Below are 16,484 nucleotides of genomic sequence, written 5' to 3' on the forward strand. Positions count from 1 at the left end.
TATATATATATATATATATATATATATATATATATATATATATATATATATATATATATATATATTCATACGAAATATTGTATTACTTTATTGTTTTTTTTTTAAAGAAGTGTATTGTTTCAACAGTAAACCAACCAGTTATAAACCTAACAGTAATAAGGTGATTATGATTTATTAAAAAACATACATACAAACTATATATGTTATATAAACTTTAAGGAAATAATAGACATACACAAGCCTCGTAAATAACTTTATTTAAAGATATTTAAAGATCCTTAAAATATTTTTAGCATAAGGGAAACTGAATCAAGAATCTGAAGTTTAGAAAAAAGAGAAGAGAAAGAGAATGAACCCATCTACCGGTGACCAGGTCCTACTGCATCTGTCAGTGACGTCCTTTTCATCATGGCGGCGCCCTTTGAGAATCATGCTGGATTGTTTTTCTTCTAACGTAATGGACACTTACCGTACGCATTTAAGTTGCCACTTACTCTGGAATCCAGACAGTAATCAATTATTTATCTAATATTTTAGATATTATGAATTGTCGTTTAAAACGATCTATTTACTATAATTTTGACTTTATATTTTACAACGGTTATTGTGTAGATGTAATTTGTAGCGAATTAAATAATGCATGATTTGTTAGTTCCTATAGTATATTCTAGTCCGTGTAGAAGCTCTCAAATAGCTGTGTGATGTGTCTGATCACTGTGTGGTGAGAAGAACCATTCAAAAGTGTATCGTCTTTATCTTTAAAGAATTATTTCTGGGGCTCAAAACCATGGCTGTTTCTCTGCATTTGGGTCTCTCATTCATGACTCGTAAAACTGCCAAAGTCTATCTCATGTGTTTAGAAAGACATAATGTGATTCACATTAAACCATTTCTCTGTGGCCTGAGGAGATTTGGGACTGACCCAAATGATTCTGACAAGGGTTCAGATGCACCTGTGTCCACTTTTCCACCATTCTCTCGAAGAACTTCTTTGTCTAGGAGACGTCGACCTCTGTCCCCACTGGAGAGGATCAGTCAACTGCTGCCTGAAGACAGTCTGAGTCAAGAGGTTTTGGAACTACTGGACACTAGAAACAATGAAGATGAACAGGACTCTCAGAGTTTAGGGAAGGAGCGAGAATTGGAAACAGAGGACCCTCAAGGATCTTTTGCTCCTAATCATGTGTATGTTCCTGGGGAAAGGCCAATATGTTTCGGAGAGACTCTACTGGCTGAGTTCAGCCGGAGGAGACGTTTAGAATTTCGGAAGATGTTCCAGCTAAAAGAGGGCCTGAAGCTCCATAGTAACTGGGGATTCATAACTCATGAGGACATGGAGGGCCGTCCTGCTGGAAGCATCATACGCACTTCAATGGGAATCCCGATTCTGATTCGACGACCCAGCCTGGATGAGTTTACTCTCTTCATGAAGAGAGGGCCAGCTATTGCATACCCTAAAGTAAGAAATGATCATCACAAAACAACAGTCAGTGATACTCCTAGTCATTTCCATGAAGAAGAAGTTCAAACATGCAATAACTTTTCCATAATGAACAGGTTTTTAGTTTTTGAATTAAAGTTTTTTTTTTTGTACATTTTTAATTTAAGTTGTAAAACTTAATATAAATTGTATAAAAAATTATATATATATATATATATATATATATATATATATATATATATATATATATATATATATATATATATATATATATACAGGAAGATACATATTATAAAATTATATTAATATTATTTGTGATTTACGTGACAAAATTGTGTTTCTCTTCTAAATTTCTTTGCTTTCAATTAATGCATTTACATTAATGCATTTACATTTATGCATTTAGCAGACGCTTTTATCCAAAGCGACTTACAACTCTGGAGTACAGGAAGTGATCCGTCAAGAAGAGGCAAAGAAACGCAGAAAGTGCCCTAAATACCAAGATTTGTATACTACTCAGAGTAGCAAAAACCAGAAAAAGGGAAGAAAAAAAGAGAAATAGAGGAGCATCGAAAATACATTTTGGTCCACAAATAGCTAAAACTGCGACTTTATTCATTATTGTCTTCTCTTCAGTGTTTGTTTTCAAACCTCAAATAAAGATTCAAATGGTTATGAATCAGCGTATTGATTCATGATTCGGATTGCCAATGTCACATGATTTCAGCAGTTTGACATGCGATCCGAATCATGAATCAATACGCTGATTCATAATCGTTTGAATCTTTATTTGAGGTTTGAAAACAAACGCGGAAAAGAAGACAATGCTGAATAAAGTCGTAGTTTTTGTTCATTTTGGACCAAAATGTATTTTCAATGCTTCAAGAGATTCTAATTAACTTACTGATGTCACATAATAATAATAATAATAATATATTTTATTTATAATGCACTTTATATTTAACAAAATCTCAAATTTTAGAATTAAAGAAAACAAAAAGCCATTGACTTCCATAGTATTTTTTACCTACTATGAAAGTCAATGGTTTCAGTTAACTGTTTGGTTACTGACATTCTTAAAAATATCTTCCTTTGTGTTCAGCTGAAGAAAGAAATTCATACAGGTTTAAAACAACTTGAGGGTGAGTAAAGGATGACAGAATTTATTTTAAAATGAACTATCCCTTTAAACTGTGTTCTGAAGATGAACGGAGGTCTTACAGGAACCTTATGGAACAACATTGTTGAGTCATTAATGACATCAATTTCATTTTTGGGTGAACTAATCCTTTAAGCAGCTCAACTGTTTTTAACACTAATACTAATAAGAAATGTTTCCTGAGCACTAATATAATTAGCATATTATTAGGATGAATTCTGAAGTATCATGTAACACTGAAGACTGGAGAAATGATGCTGAAAATTCAGCTTTGCCAACACAAAAAAAGTACAATTAACAAGTAACAAGTACAAATACAATTGAAACAAAAAAGTTATTTTTAAATTTAAATTATTTCTTTTGAAAACATAAAATAAAAATCTTACAGACCTCAAACTTTTGAAAGTTAAAACGTGCTTTCAAGGTTTAAGGAAAATATGTATTATGTTTTACTTGTTACGCCACAGGTTTTATGCCAATGAAAAATAAAAAGTATTTTGGCGCTCTCTCCTTTGCAGGATGCCAGTGCGATGTTGACAATGATGGATGTGACCGAAGGAGATTGTGTTCTGGAATCAGGCTCTGGATCTGGTGCCATGAGCCTTTTCTTGTCCAGGGCAGGTGTGTGAGGTTTCCTCCATCTTCTAGATGTTATGAGGGTCCTGTGGAAGTAGGTATACTATTGCATTACAACACTTAGGAATGAATTTATGCTTGTGTCATCAGTTGGATATAAAGGGAGTGTTTTGAGTGTGGAGATAAGAGAGGACCATCACAGAGGTGCTGTATTAAACTACCAGCGTTGGAAGTCCTCGTGGAGCCTCCGACGAGGGGAGGAATGGCCTGATAATGTTCACTTTCACCATGGAGACCTCATATCTGCTGGTCCTCTTCTGGCTGGGCGGGGTTTTAACTCAGTGAGAAGCAGTACCCTATGTGTTTTATGTTTTATCATAATATAAGAATCATTTGCTGTCTGTATATGAAAGACTTCTTGTGTGTTAGGTCGCTCTGGATATGGTTAATCCACATTTGGCCTTACCTGCTGTGGTTCCTCACCTCCATCCTGGATCTGTGTGTGCTGTTTATCAAGCAAAGTAATACAAAATTCTGTGCATACACAAAACAACTATGTGAATGTATAGCCACACGTTATCATTTAAAATATATATTTTTTAAATAATTATTTTGAGCAGTAGTGTATAGAAAGTCTCAATGTTTGATTTTGTCACCAGTATCACACAGGTCATTGATCTGATGGAGGGTCTGCGATGCTCCACCCTTCCTCTGGTGTGTGAACGCATTGTTGAGGTTCAGTACCGGGACTGGCTTGTTGGTCCATCCCTCAAAAAAGATGGAACATTTACCAAACGAAAACCTCCACGTGAAAATGATGAATGTGAACCAAGTGAAGACACTGAAGGTGAATTATTGCATAACATGCTCTTTTCTCCATTTACAGTTTATCTTTTGTTTTGACTGCATCGAACAAGTCACAGATTCTTCATTGCATCACCTTAAATCATTCCTGGTTAGAATCATGCTAACCTGTCTGTTTTAAGGGGATTTGAATTGTCAAGATCTGGTGCCATTTGGAGACGTCCCATACATAGCACGTCCTCATCCAGAACAGACTGGCCATACAGGTGAGATACAGCCCTACATTGTTGTGTGTATTCCAGTAGCTCAATATGCATGTTTCAGAGAATTCTCTAGGTACTTTGTATGTGATTGAAATGTACCTGATTTTAATTTCTTTTCAGCCTTTCTCATAAAATTACGGAAGATCTTGAAATAGATGTGCATACAAGAGTACAATAAAGCTGCTGTGTCTCAAATACATTTCATCAATAAACTTGTCCAATAAAAGTATTTTTATTGTACATTTTCATGTCATGCTCTTAAGTATTTAAGACAAAGTATAGTGAATCTAATTATCTGCTCAATCCATGGAATACATTTAATTCACATTCATATTAGTCAAATGTTATACTTGTTTCATTAAGCACTTTGTACAAGAAGAAATAAATAGTAGAGGATTATGATACAGTAAAATACATGTACAAACCTTCACATAGTGAGAGGATTTACTGACATATTTAGATCTTATATGAACAATGTACATGACTATTCCCCTTTTTACAACAATGCTGTACATTTCTTATAAGATCAGTTAAGAGACTGAAATTATGTTCTCCCCTTAGACAGCTGAAGTGCCTCAGATATATAGTCAACAGGCAAATATGATTTTATATTATGCAACCAAGCTACTCCTCATTGATCCAGTCCATTGAATGATCTTGACACGTTTCGCTGACCCTATCACTTCCTGTAAATATAAAAAGAGAAGAAAAGCCAAATGGTAAATGTTTCTAGAGGCATTGGTATAGATCAGAGGCCTGTTGCATGAAGCTAGCTGAACAAACTGAGTTTCAGAGTAGGTTTAGAGTTGACAAATCCAAATTAATCCAACCTAGTTTAGATCAAGTTCAACAGTCTCTCAAAGCTTGGTATAAACGTTCTCTGTCAACAGTTTTAATCCAGAGTTAGCGATTAACTCTGAATCGCGTGCACCTGAAAGTGTGACACGTGCAGAAAACAGCCAATCACAGTGTCCGATTGATTCACTTCTCTTCAGAAGATTGAGAGATCGTTTTGAAAATGATCATGAAATGAAATGCGTTTACAAAACAGAAATAAACACTGCTGCCACAGCGACAGTTTGAGAAGGCAGCTGAAATAATATCTGACTATAACAATGCATTATGTGAATCAAAGAAATGATACAATAATAATTAAAGGTTCACAAAGAGCTCAAATGAATACACATTGTTTAAAAGAATTATGAATGCATGTTTTATTTATATAAATTAATATAATAACTATATGAATATATTAAATTAATTGAAAGTAATTATAATATAAATATAATAGTTAGTACTAAAGGATGAGCAATTTTGTCTCTGATGGTTTTCACTATAAACTGTAAATTTGGAACAATAAATGCAGGGGGCGTGGCTTTATTGCGTCTTTACTTGCAGCTGATTGGTCTAGTTTGGGTTTGTGATCTCTAACCAAGAATAAAACCTGCTTCAGAGCAGGTTAGCTATGTAGTGTAAGTTACCATTGTAATGAACACTGCTAAAAAACAATCCACCTTCTTGAGCCCGAAAAACCAGAGTTTGCTCTAACTAATCTTGAACTTACCTGGGTAGTAACTGAAACCAGCTTTGTGCAACATGCCACACGGGTGTCCAATCCTACTCCTGGAGGGCCACTGTCCTGCAGAGTTTAACTCCAACCCCAATGAAACACAGCTGAACCAGCCTATCAAGGTCTTAATAGGCATACTAGAAACTTCCAGCAGGTGTGTTGAGGCAAGCTGTAGCTAAACTTTGCAGGATAGCGGCCCTCAAGGAACGAGTTTGGACACCACTGGTATAGATCATAAAAGTTTTTCAGCTGTGGTGGCCAAAGTAAAAGTACTCAGTGGTCATGAAGTAGTGGTGCACACCATACATTTCCTTTAACACCACTAGAGGGCGTCACACGCTAATTTACCTGCTGTAGTCGTGCAGTTACAGGAGTGTCGAGCTTTGGTCATCTTATTGCGCCTTTGTGAAGCTTTGGTCTCCAGGGGTACAGCTGATGGACGGGCTACAGTAGAGGATGGGCGAGGCACAGGAACAGCAGAGGTCTTGGCACAGAGAGAACAAAGCTCTGGAGAAGCAGAAGGCCCACGTGGAATGTGGATCCCCTCACAGTTTTGGTAGAGCCTCTGAGCACCACTGTGATGCTCTGCACGCTCACGCTGCCAGATGAAATGAGATGGCACAATAGCCATCACCTGCAATCATGCATCAAGCACAGTGGGATTTAGAACTATTTTTCGGAACAAGCAAGAAGATTGCTGAAAGCACACTGAATCAAGTAAATAAGTAGCAACATTTTATTTTATAAGTTACATGGTGTGAAAAGTGCAGAGAAGCTAGACAGCAGCATACATTTCAGCACATTGCTATCTTCAGTGCTCCCATTGCAACAAACATTAACACTTTTCTTAGTGGATTAACAATTATGAACAATCAGACGAGTTCAAGCACAAGTGGAACTTCAAGAGAGTATGGCAAATAATATGTGGCACAGAATACACTAGTGAGGGGTGTACCTCCTCGCAGCATCGTCTGCTGACAGCAGCTCGGTACTCTATGCGTGCCCACAGTTGGTCTCTTTGCTTTAGGAATCGTGGGAAATGTTTCCTCCAGCTTTTCCCCAGAGCCCAAGGGAAGATCTCATATTTGGTCTCCTCCTCATCCTCTTCCATTGTGTTTGCTAGATAGCTAGAATATGAAAAATTGAGCACATGGACTCAAGAAACTAAGATTTTATCCATAAATATGACTTCTCTGTTGTGCAAACAGTGCAATTTGATTGAAGGCATCAAAAACAATGCCAAAGTACAACCCTATATACTACAAATACAGACAAATACAGTATGTTGTTCAGTATTGCAGACCAGTTTTGTGACTGTTTTTGAATGCTAGAGTAAAACATCTTTTAGTTGGTTAACGGCAAGTTACCTTTCCATATAAAAAATTGTAAATGGTTTAAATCACATTATATGAAAATAAATTGCCAAATTAATTACCATATCATTTAGAGTTAAAAAATAGTGAAAGCCATTCCCAGAAGTTCTTGCATGACATTTTTAAATAGTTTTGTTTCCTCTGATTTTTGTAATCAGTAATGTATTGGGGTCTTTCTATGCTAAATTCTGTGTTATTTAATTAATGTTTTTTGTATTATTATTTAAGTGTTTTGTATGAAAGCCTGATTCCGCCACTAAATAAAATAAGAAAACAATAGAAAGCCATATTATGATGAATCTGAGTTCATTGTAAGCGTCCATAAAAACATGGTCAAAATGCACTTGATGGTGCACCGGGACAGACAAAACTATGGAAGCCTGTTTCCACCACCACCACAAAAAAAAAAAAGTAATTGTGACTTTTTATCTCAGAATTCTGACTTTTTTTCCTCACAATTGCGAGGTATAAAGTCACAATTCTGACTGAGAAATAAAGTCAGAATTGTGACTTTATATCACGTAATTGCGAGTTTATAGCTCAGAATTGACTTTATAACTCACAATTGTTAGAAAAAAAGTCAGGTTTCTGAGATTAAAAGTCACAATTAGTCTTTTTTTTTGTGTGGTGGTGGTGGTGGTGGAAACAGGCTTCCATAGTTTTGTCTGTCCCGGTGCACCATCTAGTGCATTTTGACCATGTTTTTATGGACACTTACAATGAACTCGGATTCATCACATGGCTTTCTATTGTACACTGTAAAAACAATCCAACTTTTGTATGAAAAATTCAGATTTTAAAGTTTATTCGACTATTTAACATGAAAAAAGTTGAGATAACTCAAAGTTTGTACAACTATTGACCCTAAGTTGAGAAAACTCAAATGTTCTGCAGCTGGTTGTCTTAAACTTTTAAGTTCTCAATTTTTTTGTGTGTGTACTGCCTGTATTATTATGGCTATTAGTAAGGTAAAATGCACTTCGGTAGTTCAAAAAAGGGAAAATATTAACATTCTATAAAATAAAATGGTAGGAATGTGTCAGTATTTTTACAACTGATTTCTGGCAACCACAGCTGCAATTTTTTCATGATAAATTTAACAGGCTACTATCACAGGACGATCAACTCACAGGGCAAGGAAGAAGTTCATTCTGTTGTGTTCAGTGATAATGAAGCGAGCCCTCCTGAAGTACACAAATGTCATAGCCAACAAATACTATAATAGATAAAGACATAGATAACTGGGTTTAGAGACACAGCTGAATATATCGTTTTCTGAATTCAACAACAAAACCGAGCACAATCTAGAAACAGCTAAACATTAAATACGCCAAAATATGTCTGGCTAACGTTACCTTATCGGTAAGTTTGCAGCAGCAGTCCATCCACAGAAAGTCCTGTATTAGATCATCATCTGAGCAGACATTAAAATATAAGAGTTTTAATTCTACAGAATTATACTGCTATTGAACTTGACATTTCTGACTCTTAGTTAACCTGATGTAAAAGTGACCAGTGGGACATAGGTGTGACATTTTGTTTATAAGATTTCACTGGCAGCTGTTTAGCTGAACCCACCGAACAGTCTGAAGAAGGCGGCCATCTCCTGCCTCTGGATCAGCAGGGTCGGGCCGGGTGTTTTCCTGCGAGGCTGCTGAGATGAGTCTGGCTGGTTCCGACCGGCTGGGGTCGGCCTCGTTCTCCGCGGGCCGCGCCGGATCTGCAGACTGTGAGTAGGTCCAGATGGTGCGGTCTCGGCCCATGGTCGACCCAGTTTAATCATGTCTCAAATGCACTGCCACTGTGTAAATATTGTCTTTATATAGTTATTCGCTTCTGTCTTTTTTTAGTATGAATGGTAGCGTATTTCGTTATTTATTAAATTCCCGTTTGTTTATGACAGACTTTTGCTAATTCAATTTAAAGAAGCGTCTTGAAATCTATCAGCTAACAGATACAAGTTACGTATCACCATTCCTATCTGAATAATTTATAAGCACACGTTTATATGCTGTATTTTACGTGGTTATTCTGATTTATCCCAATATGACAAGTGTTCAATTGTAAACCAAATTTACCTCAGTTTAAAAACCCGCGGCTCAGTAATGACCTAATGACACGCGCATGATGCCACGCGCTCTCAGATATGCTAAGATTGATTGCTGAAATAGGTACGATTTAATTTTAGCTGTTTTCTATAACATTAATAATATTTTTTCTAAACGTGAATTAAAACAAAATCAACATTTAATAAATATGTCAAACTGGAAGCAACGCTATTCGCGCGAGCGCGCACGTGCACCTGCTCTTTCTTGTGCAGCGCGGGAATTGTGTCAGAGTCACATGGTCAAATATTCTTCAATCAGAGGCCAGAACCGGTCAGAACCGTCAGAACGAATAAAAGAATAAAAGAGAAAGCTGGGGAAATTTTGTAAAGATATGCTTTATTTGCATTTAAAACTTGCACATATATATATTGTTATTTAAATTGTTTTTGAAGATATCTAAACTGAAAAAATACAACAAATGCAAAAAAAAAAAAAAAAGATCCCATTCCAAGTGATTATACAAGATATGCATGTGAAAAGCATTCAATTGTCTAATTAAAAAAAGGATTGCATCTTTGCTATTAGATTTTGCTTATAACGGTTCAGACTATGAATAATGCACACAATATTTTAGAAAAAATAGCACTAAATTTCCTTTATTTTGTAGGACATGGAAATTCAAGTAGCTACAGCCTAATAAAGCAAGCAGGCGACAGGTTGATATTTAGAAATGACCATGTTCATTACGAATAACATTTATTTACACATGCTCAAATGCTGACAAGTTTGTATGCTATTACCAGGAAACAGTAGATGAAGTATCACAATTTGGTATTCATATGCATGTTTCTTGCATATGTTTTTGAGGACTTTCATTGCTTTGCACACAGCCTCTATTTCCTTAAACGAACAAAAAAACAACAACATTTGCTTAAAGATATGGGCAGGCATTTTCAAGCTAAATATGTATAGACCTACAATTTAGGTAGAAGAAAAAGTTTTAGTTTACCTTTTTAATCTCACGGAGAACAAAGCCCTTTATATGATCAACTGACTTCTTGCAAACCCAGCACATAATGACGTTCATATCCGTCTTCTGATGATAGTATGCAAGGGGAAAAAATTGGATATTAGTAACTTTGTCTTTTTTATTGTATCGCGTTATAGTGCATCAGTTTACCTCTATGTTAAATTCATGACTCTTTTTTACTTCTTCGGGAAGGTTAAGTTCATTTCTCTCCAGCATGTTCCAATGTGCCTTGTTAGTAATGCTGTTGCACCTAACAAAAACTGAAACACAAAACACACAAAAAAAACAACAACATTTATGTGCAGAATTTGATATGATTGTAAAATATTAAGGAAAAGTGAGATGTGAGATAATGCACAATGAAAAGTTCTAAGTAAAATTCATATAGTCCCTCAGTCTCACCTGAGCACACGATAAGCAGTCCAAAAAGAATAGGTGACATGATTCTTCAAATCCTCTACTTAGGAAAGAGCTGCTTGGCTACAATACGTCTGTGTCTAATAAATGTCTATACAAGACTTTTGAAGTGCTGATGTTCAGGGCACCAAAACCACAGTGGACCAAAGTGTCAAGTATGAGAATGGAGCTCCTGTTGTCAGCATTTTCCTGTCTGTTCAGTTCTTCTAACCATCAGTAATACTTCAAAACTGATGTACAATCGCTAGAAAATGCTTTAAAGGGTTAGTTCACCCAAAAAGGTAATTGATGTCATTAATGACTCACCCTAATGTTGTTCCACACCCGTAAGACCTCCGTTGATCTTCAGTACACAGTTTAAGATATTTTATATTTAGTCCGAGAGCATATGCAAGTGCACACTATACTGTCCATGTCCAGAAAGGGAATAAAAACATCATCGAAGTAGTCCATACGTGACATCAGATGGTTCATTAGAATCTCCTGAAGCATCGAAAATACATTTTGGTCCAAAAATAGCAAAACGACTTTATTCAGCATTATCTTCTCTTCTGTGTTAGTTTTCAAACCTCAAATAAAAATTAAAACGGTTATGAATCAGCGTATTGATTCATGATTCGGATCCCGTGTCAAACTGCCAAACTGCTGAAATTACGTGACATTGGCGATCCAACTCATGAATTAATAAGATGATTCATGACCGTTTGAATCTTTATTTGAGGTTTGAAAACAAACGCGGAAGAGAAGACAATGCTAAATAAAGTCGTAGCTTTTGCTATTTTTGGACCAAAATGTATTTTCGATGGTTATTGAGATTCTAATTAACCAACTGATGTCACACATGGACTACTATGATGATGTTTTTATTCCCTTTCTGGACATGTATAGTGTGCCTACACTTGTATACGCTCTCGGACTAAATATAAAATATCTTAAACTGTTTTCTGGTCTTACGGGTGTGGAACAACATTAGGGTGAGTCATTAATGACATCAATTTCTTGGTGAACTAACCCTTTAAGTAAAATAGTGTAAATGGCTAATCATCAGCATTATTACATTACTTTGTTTTTGTTTTTTAAACAAATGAATCAGTGACTGCATTTACATTAAAAAATTTTATTGCCTCATGGTTTGACAAAATAACAAAGCAAACAAAGTCTTCTCAAACAGCTGATATTTTGATTGACTTGTTAGTTTAGGTTTATCCTTTACTTAGCACATTTTGTACTTAATGCAGGATTGTAGAGGACTTCCTGGGAAAAATCCTCTGATGACCTTAAATTTCACCTTGGTGGCAAGTTTTCTACACGTTTTCCTGAAAAATCGGTTGGCACTGCATACAGTATTGATTTTCTGAGAGAGCAAACGAAAAATAAGTTTTAATATGTATAAGACATCAATTTCTTCACATTTATATGAATACTTTCATGAACAAAGTAAATAACAAAACTGTAACCATTATGGCTAACAATACAAATATATTTCCAAGGGGGACTTAGCAAATCACATTTAAAAACATTATTTTATCTTCCTTTTCTGATAAATATATGAGATTAAATGATCAAAGATTGTGTTTTCAGCAGATTATTAATATTATTATTATTGAAAAACAGGAATAAAAGTACTAAATGTTTACCTGGTCAAATAGAGCATTTACTATGGGTAAATACTTTTTTATCATTTCCAAGCAAATACAACATTTTATGGCCGTCTAGGAAGAGAAATAATAATACAATGAGTGTTATCAAGGGGATTCTTGATACAATGTACTCCACACTAATGTTCTCTGAACTTCACCACAGGATTATATTGTACATAATTGTTGTATACTTTTATTTAAGGGTGAGAGATTATATTAATTTCATTACCTTGGAAGGATTACACAGATCTTCTTTGTCATCGAAGGTGATTGCCTGTACCATCTCATGACTAGCTTCATATGGAGAACTCTTAGCAGCAGCTGCACAAAAAAATAACTTCATATATCATATAATATAACTATAGGCTATACATTAACATCTTAACATTCGGACACAAATGTGGTTCTGGTTTAACGCCTCACTAAAGTGAATAATTTTTTGACAAGATCAAATTAATACAAGTCAAAGTAGTGCTAAAACATTAACAATATCTTACCAAAGAGTATCACGAAGGATCCAATGATACAGGCTAGATACATTGTTCTATAATTCCCTTTTGTAATATATTTATTTTAAAGTGTCAGGGCACTCTACCCCTGGTTTTGCTGATATGAGCACACAAAGATGCTAAATGTAAGTGTTAAGCGAAGTAAGTTGAACCCTCCTCTAATCCTGGACCAACTGTTCATTTGTTCTAATGATGTTACAAAAATATACTTTGCTGATCACTATTATTATATTAACCCTTGCGAGTCTAAATGCTAAACCTCCAGTGTTGTCTGATAGTTCAGTGCTAATTACCCAAGGTCAGAAACTTTTAACAGTGTTAAAAGTGTGTTTTACATTAGCATCCTATACCCAAAAGTATATATTCAGAAATTGTTTGTTGTAGCTTGACATCCCTTTGGTCACCATTTACTTTCAGGGCAGTGTTCAAATCCTGAAATCCAGTTCAAATCCATCTCATAAATATTTAATTATGTCAGAATTTTCAAAAATCGACAAAATGTTAAACTAAACAGCAGCTGAAGGTTGATAAAGCATTCAATGTCCAGGACATATATCTATATCTATATCTATATATATATCTATATCTATATATATATATATATATCTATATATATATATATATATATATATATATATATATATATATATATATATGTAAATTTTCCATTACTTGTGACGCGTATGCAAAGTTGAATGAGTTTTCGAGCATAAAAAAAATATAATTAAAAAATAAATAAATATATATATATGACTACCAGGATCTTCTCCAAACCAATGAGAGCCCTTCATCTCTGTCGACCCAAAACAAGTGCATTGAGAAGGGGGTCGGCATGCTTCATCACTGATCCGTGTTTCCATCTCTCGAGTCAAGATAGCGCGTCTGAAATCTGAATATTGTGTCCGGGCAGCCATAGCGCTTGTTGAGAAGAACAATACTAGTCGACTGCCATTCGCGCTGTTATTGTCGAGAAGCTGCGCGAGGGACTGGCGCGAGAATGAATTCATGTTTCTGAGGCAAACACACGTGTGTGCTTTCGTTCAATTCGATATAGATATATAGATATATGTTTTTTATATATGATATAAAAAAAAAAAATAATAATTAAAAAAAAAAAAAAAAAAAATATATATATATATATATATATATATATATATATATTTTTTTTTTTTTTTAATTATTATTATTTATTTTTTTTATGCTCGAAAACTCATTCAACTTTGCATACGCGTCACAAGTAATGGAAAATTTACATCTGAGGGTTTCAGAATTAGGCGTGGCAAAATGCACCACCTACAAATTTTCAACAAAGTCCCTAGCACAGCATTTCACATACAGATATGAAATTTGGTATATACACACTCCTCAGAGATTTAATCATCAACATCATATTTGCACAGTCTAATCTAAAGGCTATAGCAAATGTAAATTGTGAAGATCTCAACAGCGTGTCTGTGGTGGCCTCACAAAGTTCGATGTTTCGCCATAAAAGAGGAAGATGTCAAGCATAAAATGTCCGATCGGCCCCAAACCGCACATGTTTGATAAGAGTCCTGAAGTCACTTACATGCCAAATATTCAGTTATAATCAAAGAAAAAAAGAGACTATCAACAGAAAATAACCAGAAGTAGAAAATCACATTTATTTTTAATGTATGATGTAAAACATAACACAATCTTACATCTTACAGATGAATCGCAAAAAAAAAGCAGTAGTATAATATTCAGTACAATATATTAGAGCATTTTACAGCATTTAAACATAACTTTTAACTGCATTTTTTGATCTTATAGTCTCTGTGATCACATAACTTCAGCACTCTGCAGGTGCCTATAGGAGTACCTCCAGGAAAAAGGGCCCTCATCAGGGAATTTTTGTATCCGTTGGCTACAGAATAGCAGAGGGAACGCATAAAGAAAATCCATTTGCTGCATGTTTTATTGATTTCCTGAAAAGCATAAATGGAAACACAAGACCCCATAGCTGACAAACATTCAAATTGATGACAAAAAATATGTATATGCACATTTAAAAGACACATGGCAGGCGACAGATATTCAACTAACAGTTTTCTCTCAAATATTGAAAAGTTAATTTAGAAACAGATTTGAAGTTCGCCAATAACAGAATTGCAAAAAATGCAAATGTAGCCCTTCTACAGCCATTGTCAGTTGTTACGAGCAGAACTTTATCTTCAAACATGTGCCCCTTGGACTCCCACCAGGGAAGAGCGTGTGCAGTACGATGTCCCGATATCTCACTGCACGCTGAATGCAAATCTTTCGAAAAGCCTCTATGAATTTGTAACAGACATTGTTTATCTTCTGTAAAATAACAGGGAAAGATGTACAAAATATAACTTTATTATTAAACATAAAACTGACGCAACTTTTATATTTTAAATTTTTCCTTTTGTGACACAAGCTGTCCAATGAATAAATTCACATTGATGTTACATCTCAATATTCATATAATGCCAGAACTCAATTGGAAAATAATGACACATACTTTACTCCATATTAAAAAGTTACATTTTTTATTCTTTTTCTTAATTATTGTAAAGTTTGTAAATTGCTATTCTGTTTTATCATTATAATTGTGTAAATGTAATGACGATCCTGTCTTAAACGGTCAGAGCCATTAGAAACGTGTTCTTTTGAGACATCTGAACATTACCTTCTGGATCTTTTGATAAACTGCATTCTTAGCTCGTCTTACTGCCTCTTGGCATACGCAACAGAAGATGATGTTCGGCTGCACTCTCTGCATGTGAGTAATGGGAAATGAGGTTAAAAAAATCTAAATAATGATATTTAATGACATGAATGAGTGAGTCCTGCTAAGGGCTGCAGTATTAATGACAAAGTTGTACATACTGATGAGTCATTTCCATAGCCGTCCATCAAACTATGTAAGGTTTTAGAATATGAGGGCATCTCTGGCTCCCACCAAACTGAAAGAAGTTCATTTTCACTCTTTCCTAGGGCTTTCCATTCAAAGAAAATTATAAAAATCATTATTTTAAAACACATAAATTGAATGTTGATAACATTGTGATTCCCATATAATATAAATCAAATTAAAAAAATTAAAAAAATCTGGAATATTTTAATTGATGTATCTTACCTGAGCAAGAGATCAGAAAAACAAAATAAATGATTGATAACATTGTATCAGGATCAGGTACTAATTCTTGCTCACTTTTCTTTTTGCTTACTTATAAGCTCACCGTCTCTCTCTCTCTCTCTCTCTCCCTCTCTCTCTCTCTCTCTCTCTCTCTCTCTCTCTCTCTCTCTCTCTCTCTCTCTCTCTCTCTCTCTGAGCAGAGGCACAACAAACCAGTGTCAAAGAACTAAAAGTGTGACATTGTTATACTTATAACTGCACATTGCTGTCTAATTTATGAAATCATGTTACTGGAGTCACGCAATGTGGATCAACTTTCTTGCATGTGCAACAGTATTAACATAAAAATAACATGAGGCAATGCACTTAAAGTAGAAAGTCAGTTTCATGTTTATTTTTATTTATGATGACTTTTCTTCTGTCAAAACTGTTTACTCGTGTCCTGTAAAGAAGCTGACAGAAATGCAAGTTATACCACAACACCACAGTGCTAAACGGTTGCTTTGTTTGAGAGGCGTTGTCAGTTT

The 16,484-nt window shown here is 35.0% G+C and overlaps 2 protein-coding genes across 2 annotated transcripts; one reads left to right on the forward strand and one right to left on the reverse strand.

The window, feature by feature from the left end:
- The first annotated feature begins 402 nt into the window (after positions 1-402).
- Positions 403-4,472, forward strand: trmt61b (tRNA methyltransferase 61B). Its single transcript, XM_067455499.1, has 7 exons — positions 403-1,459; positions 3,119-3,221; positions 3,327-3,517; positions 3,606-3,697; positions 3,836-4,023; positions 4,163-4,246; positions 4,364-4,472. The coding sequence occupies exons 1-7, from the start codon at positions 788-790 to the stop codon at positions 4,396-4,398; spliced, it is 1,365 nt and encodes a 454-aa protein (XP_067311600.1). The 5' UTR covers positions 403-787; the 3' UTR covers positions 4,399-4,472.
- Positions 4,457-11,047, reverse strand: spdya (speedy/RINGO cell cycle regulator family member A). Its single transcript, XM_067455500.1, has 10 exons — positions 10,667-11,047; positions 10,415-10,524; positions 10,244-10,330; positions 9,265-10,134; positions 8,765-8,987; positions 8,542-8,600; positions 8,317-8,402; positions 6,769-6,940; positions 6,162-6,447; positions 4,457-4,929 (listed from the first exon to the last, which is right to left on the reverse strand). Exons 5-10 carry the CDS (start codon positions 8,967-8,969, stop codon positions 4,868-4,870), a joined length of 870 nt encoding a protein of 289 aa, XP_067311601.1. The 5' UTR covers positions 8,970-8,987; positions 9,265-10,134; positions 10,244-10,330; positions 10,415-10,524; positions 10,667-11,047; the 3' UTR covers positions 4,457-4,867.
- Positions 11,048-16,484: the final 5,437 nt, after the last annotated feature.

Source organism: Pseudorasbora parva, chromosome 10 (assembly GCF_024679245.1).
Source record: "Pseudorasbora parva isolate DD20220531a chromosome 10, ASM2467924v1, whole genome shotgun sequence".
NCBI classification, from domain to species: Eukaryota; Metazoa; Chordata; class Actinopteri; order Cypriniformes; family Gobionidae; genus Pseudorasbora; species Pseudorasbora parva.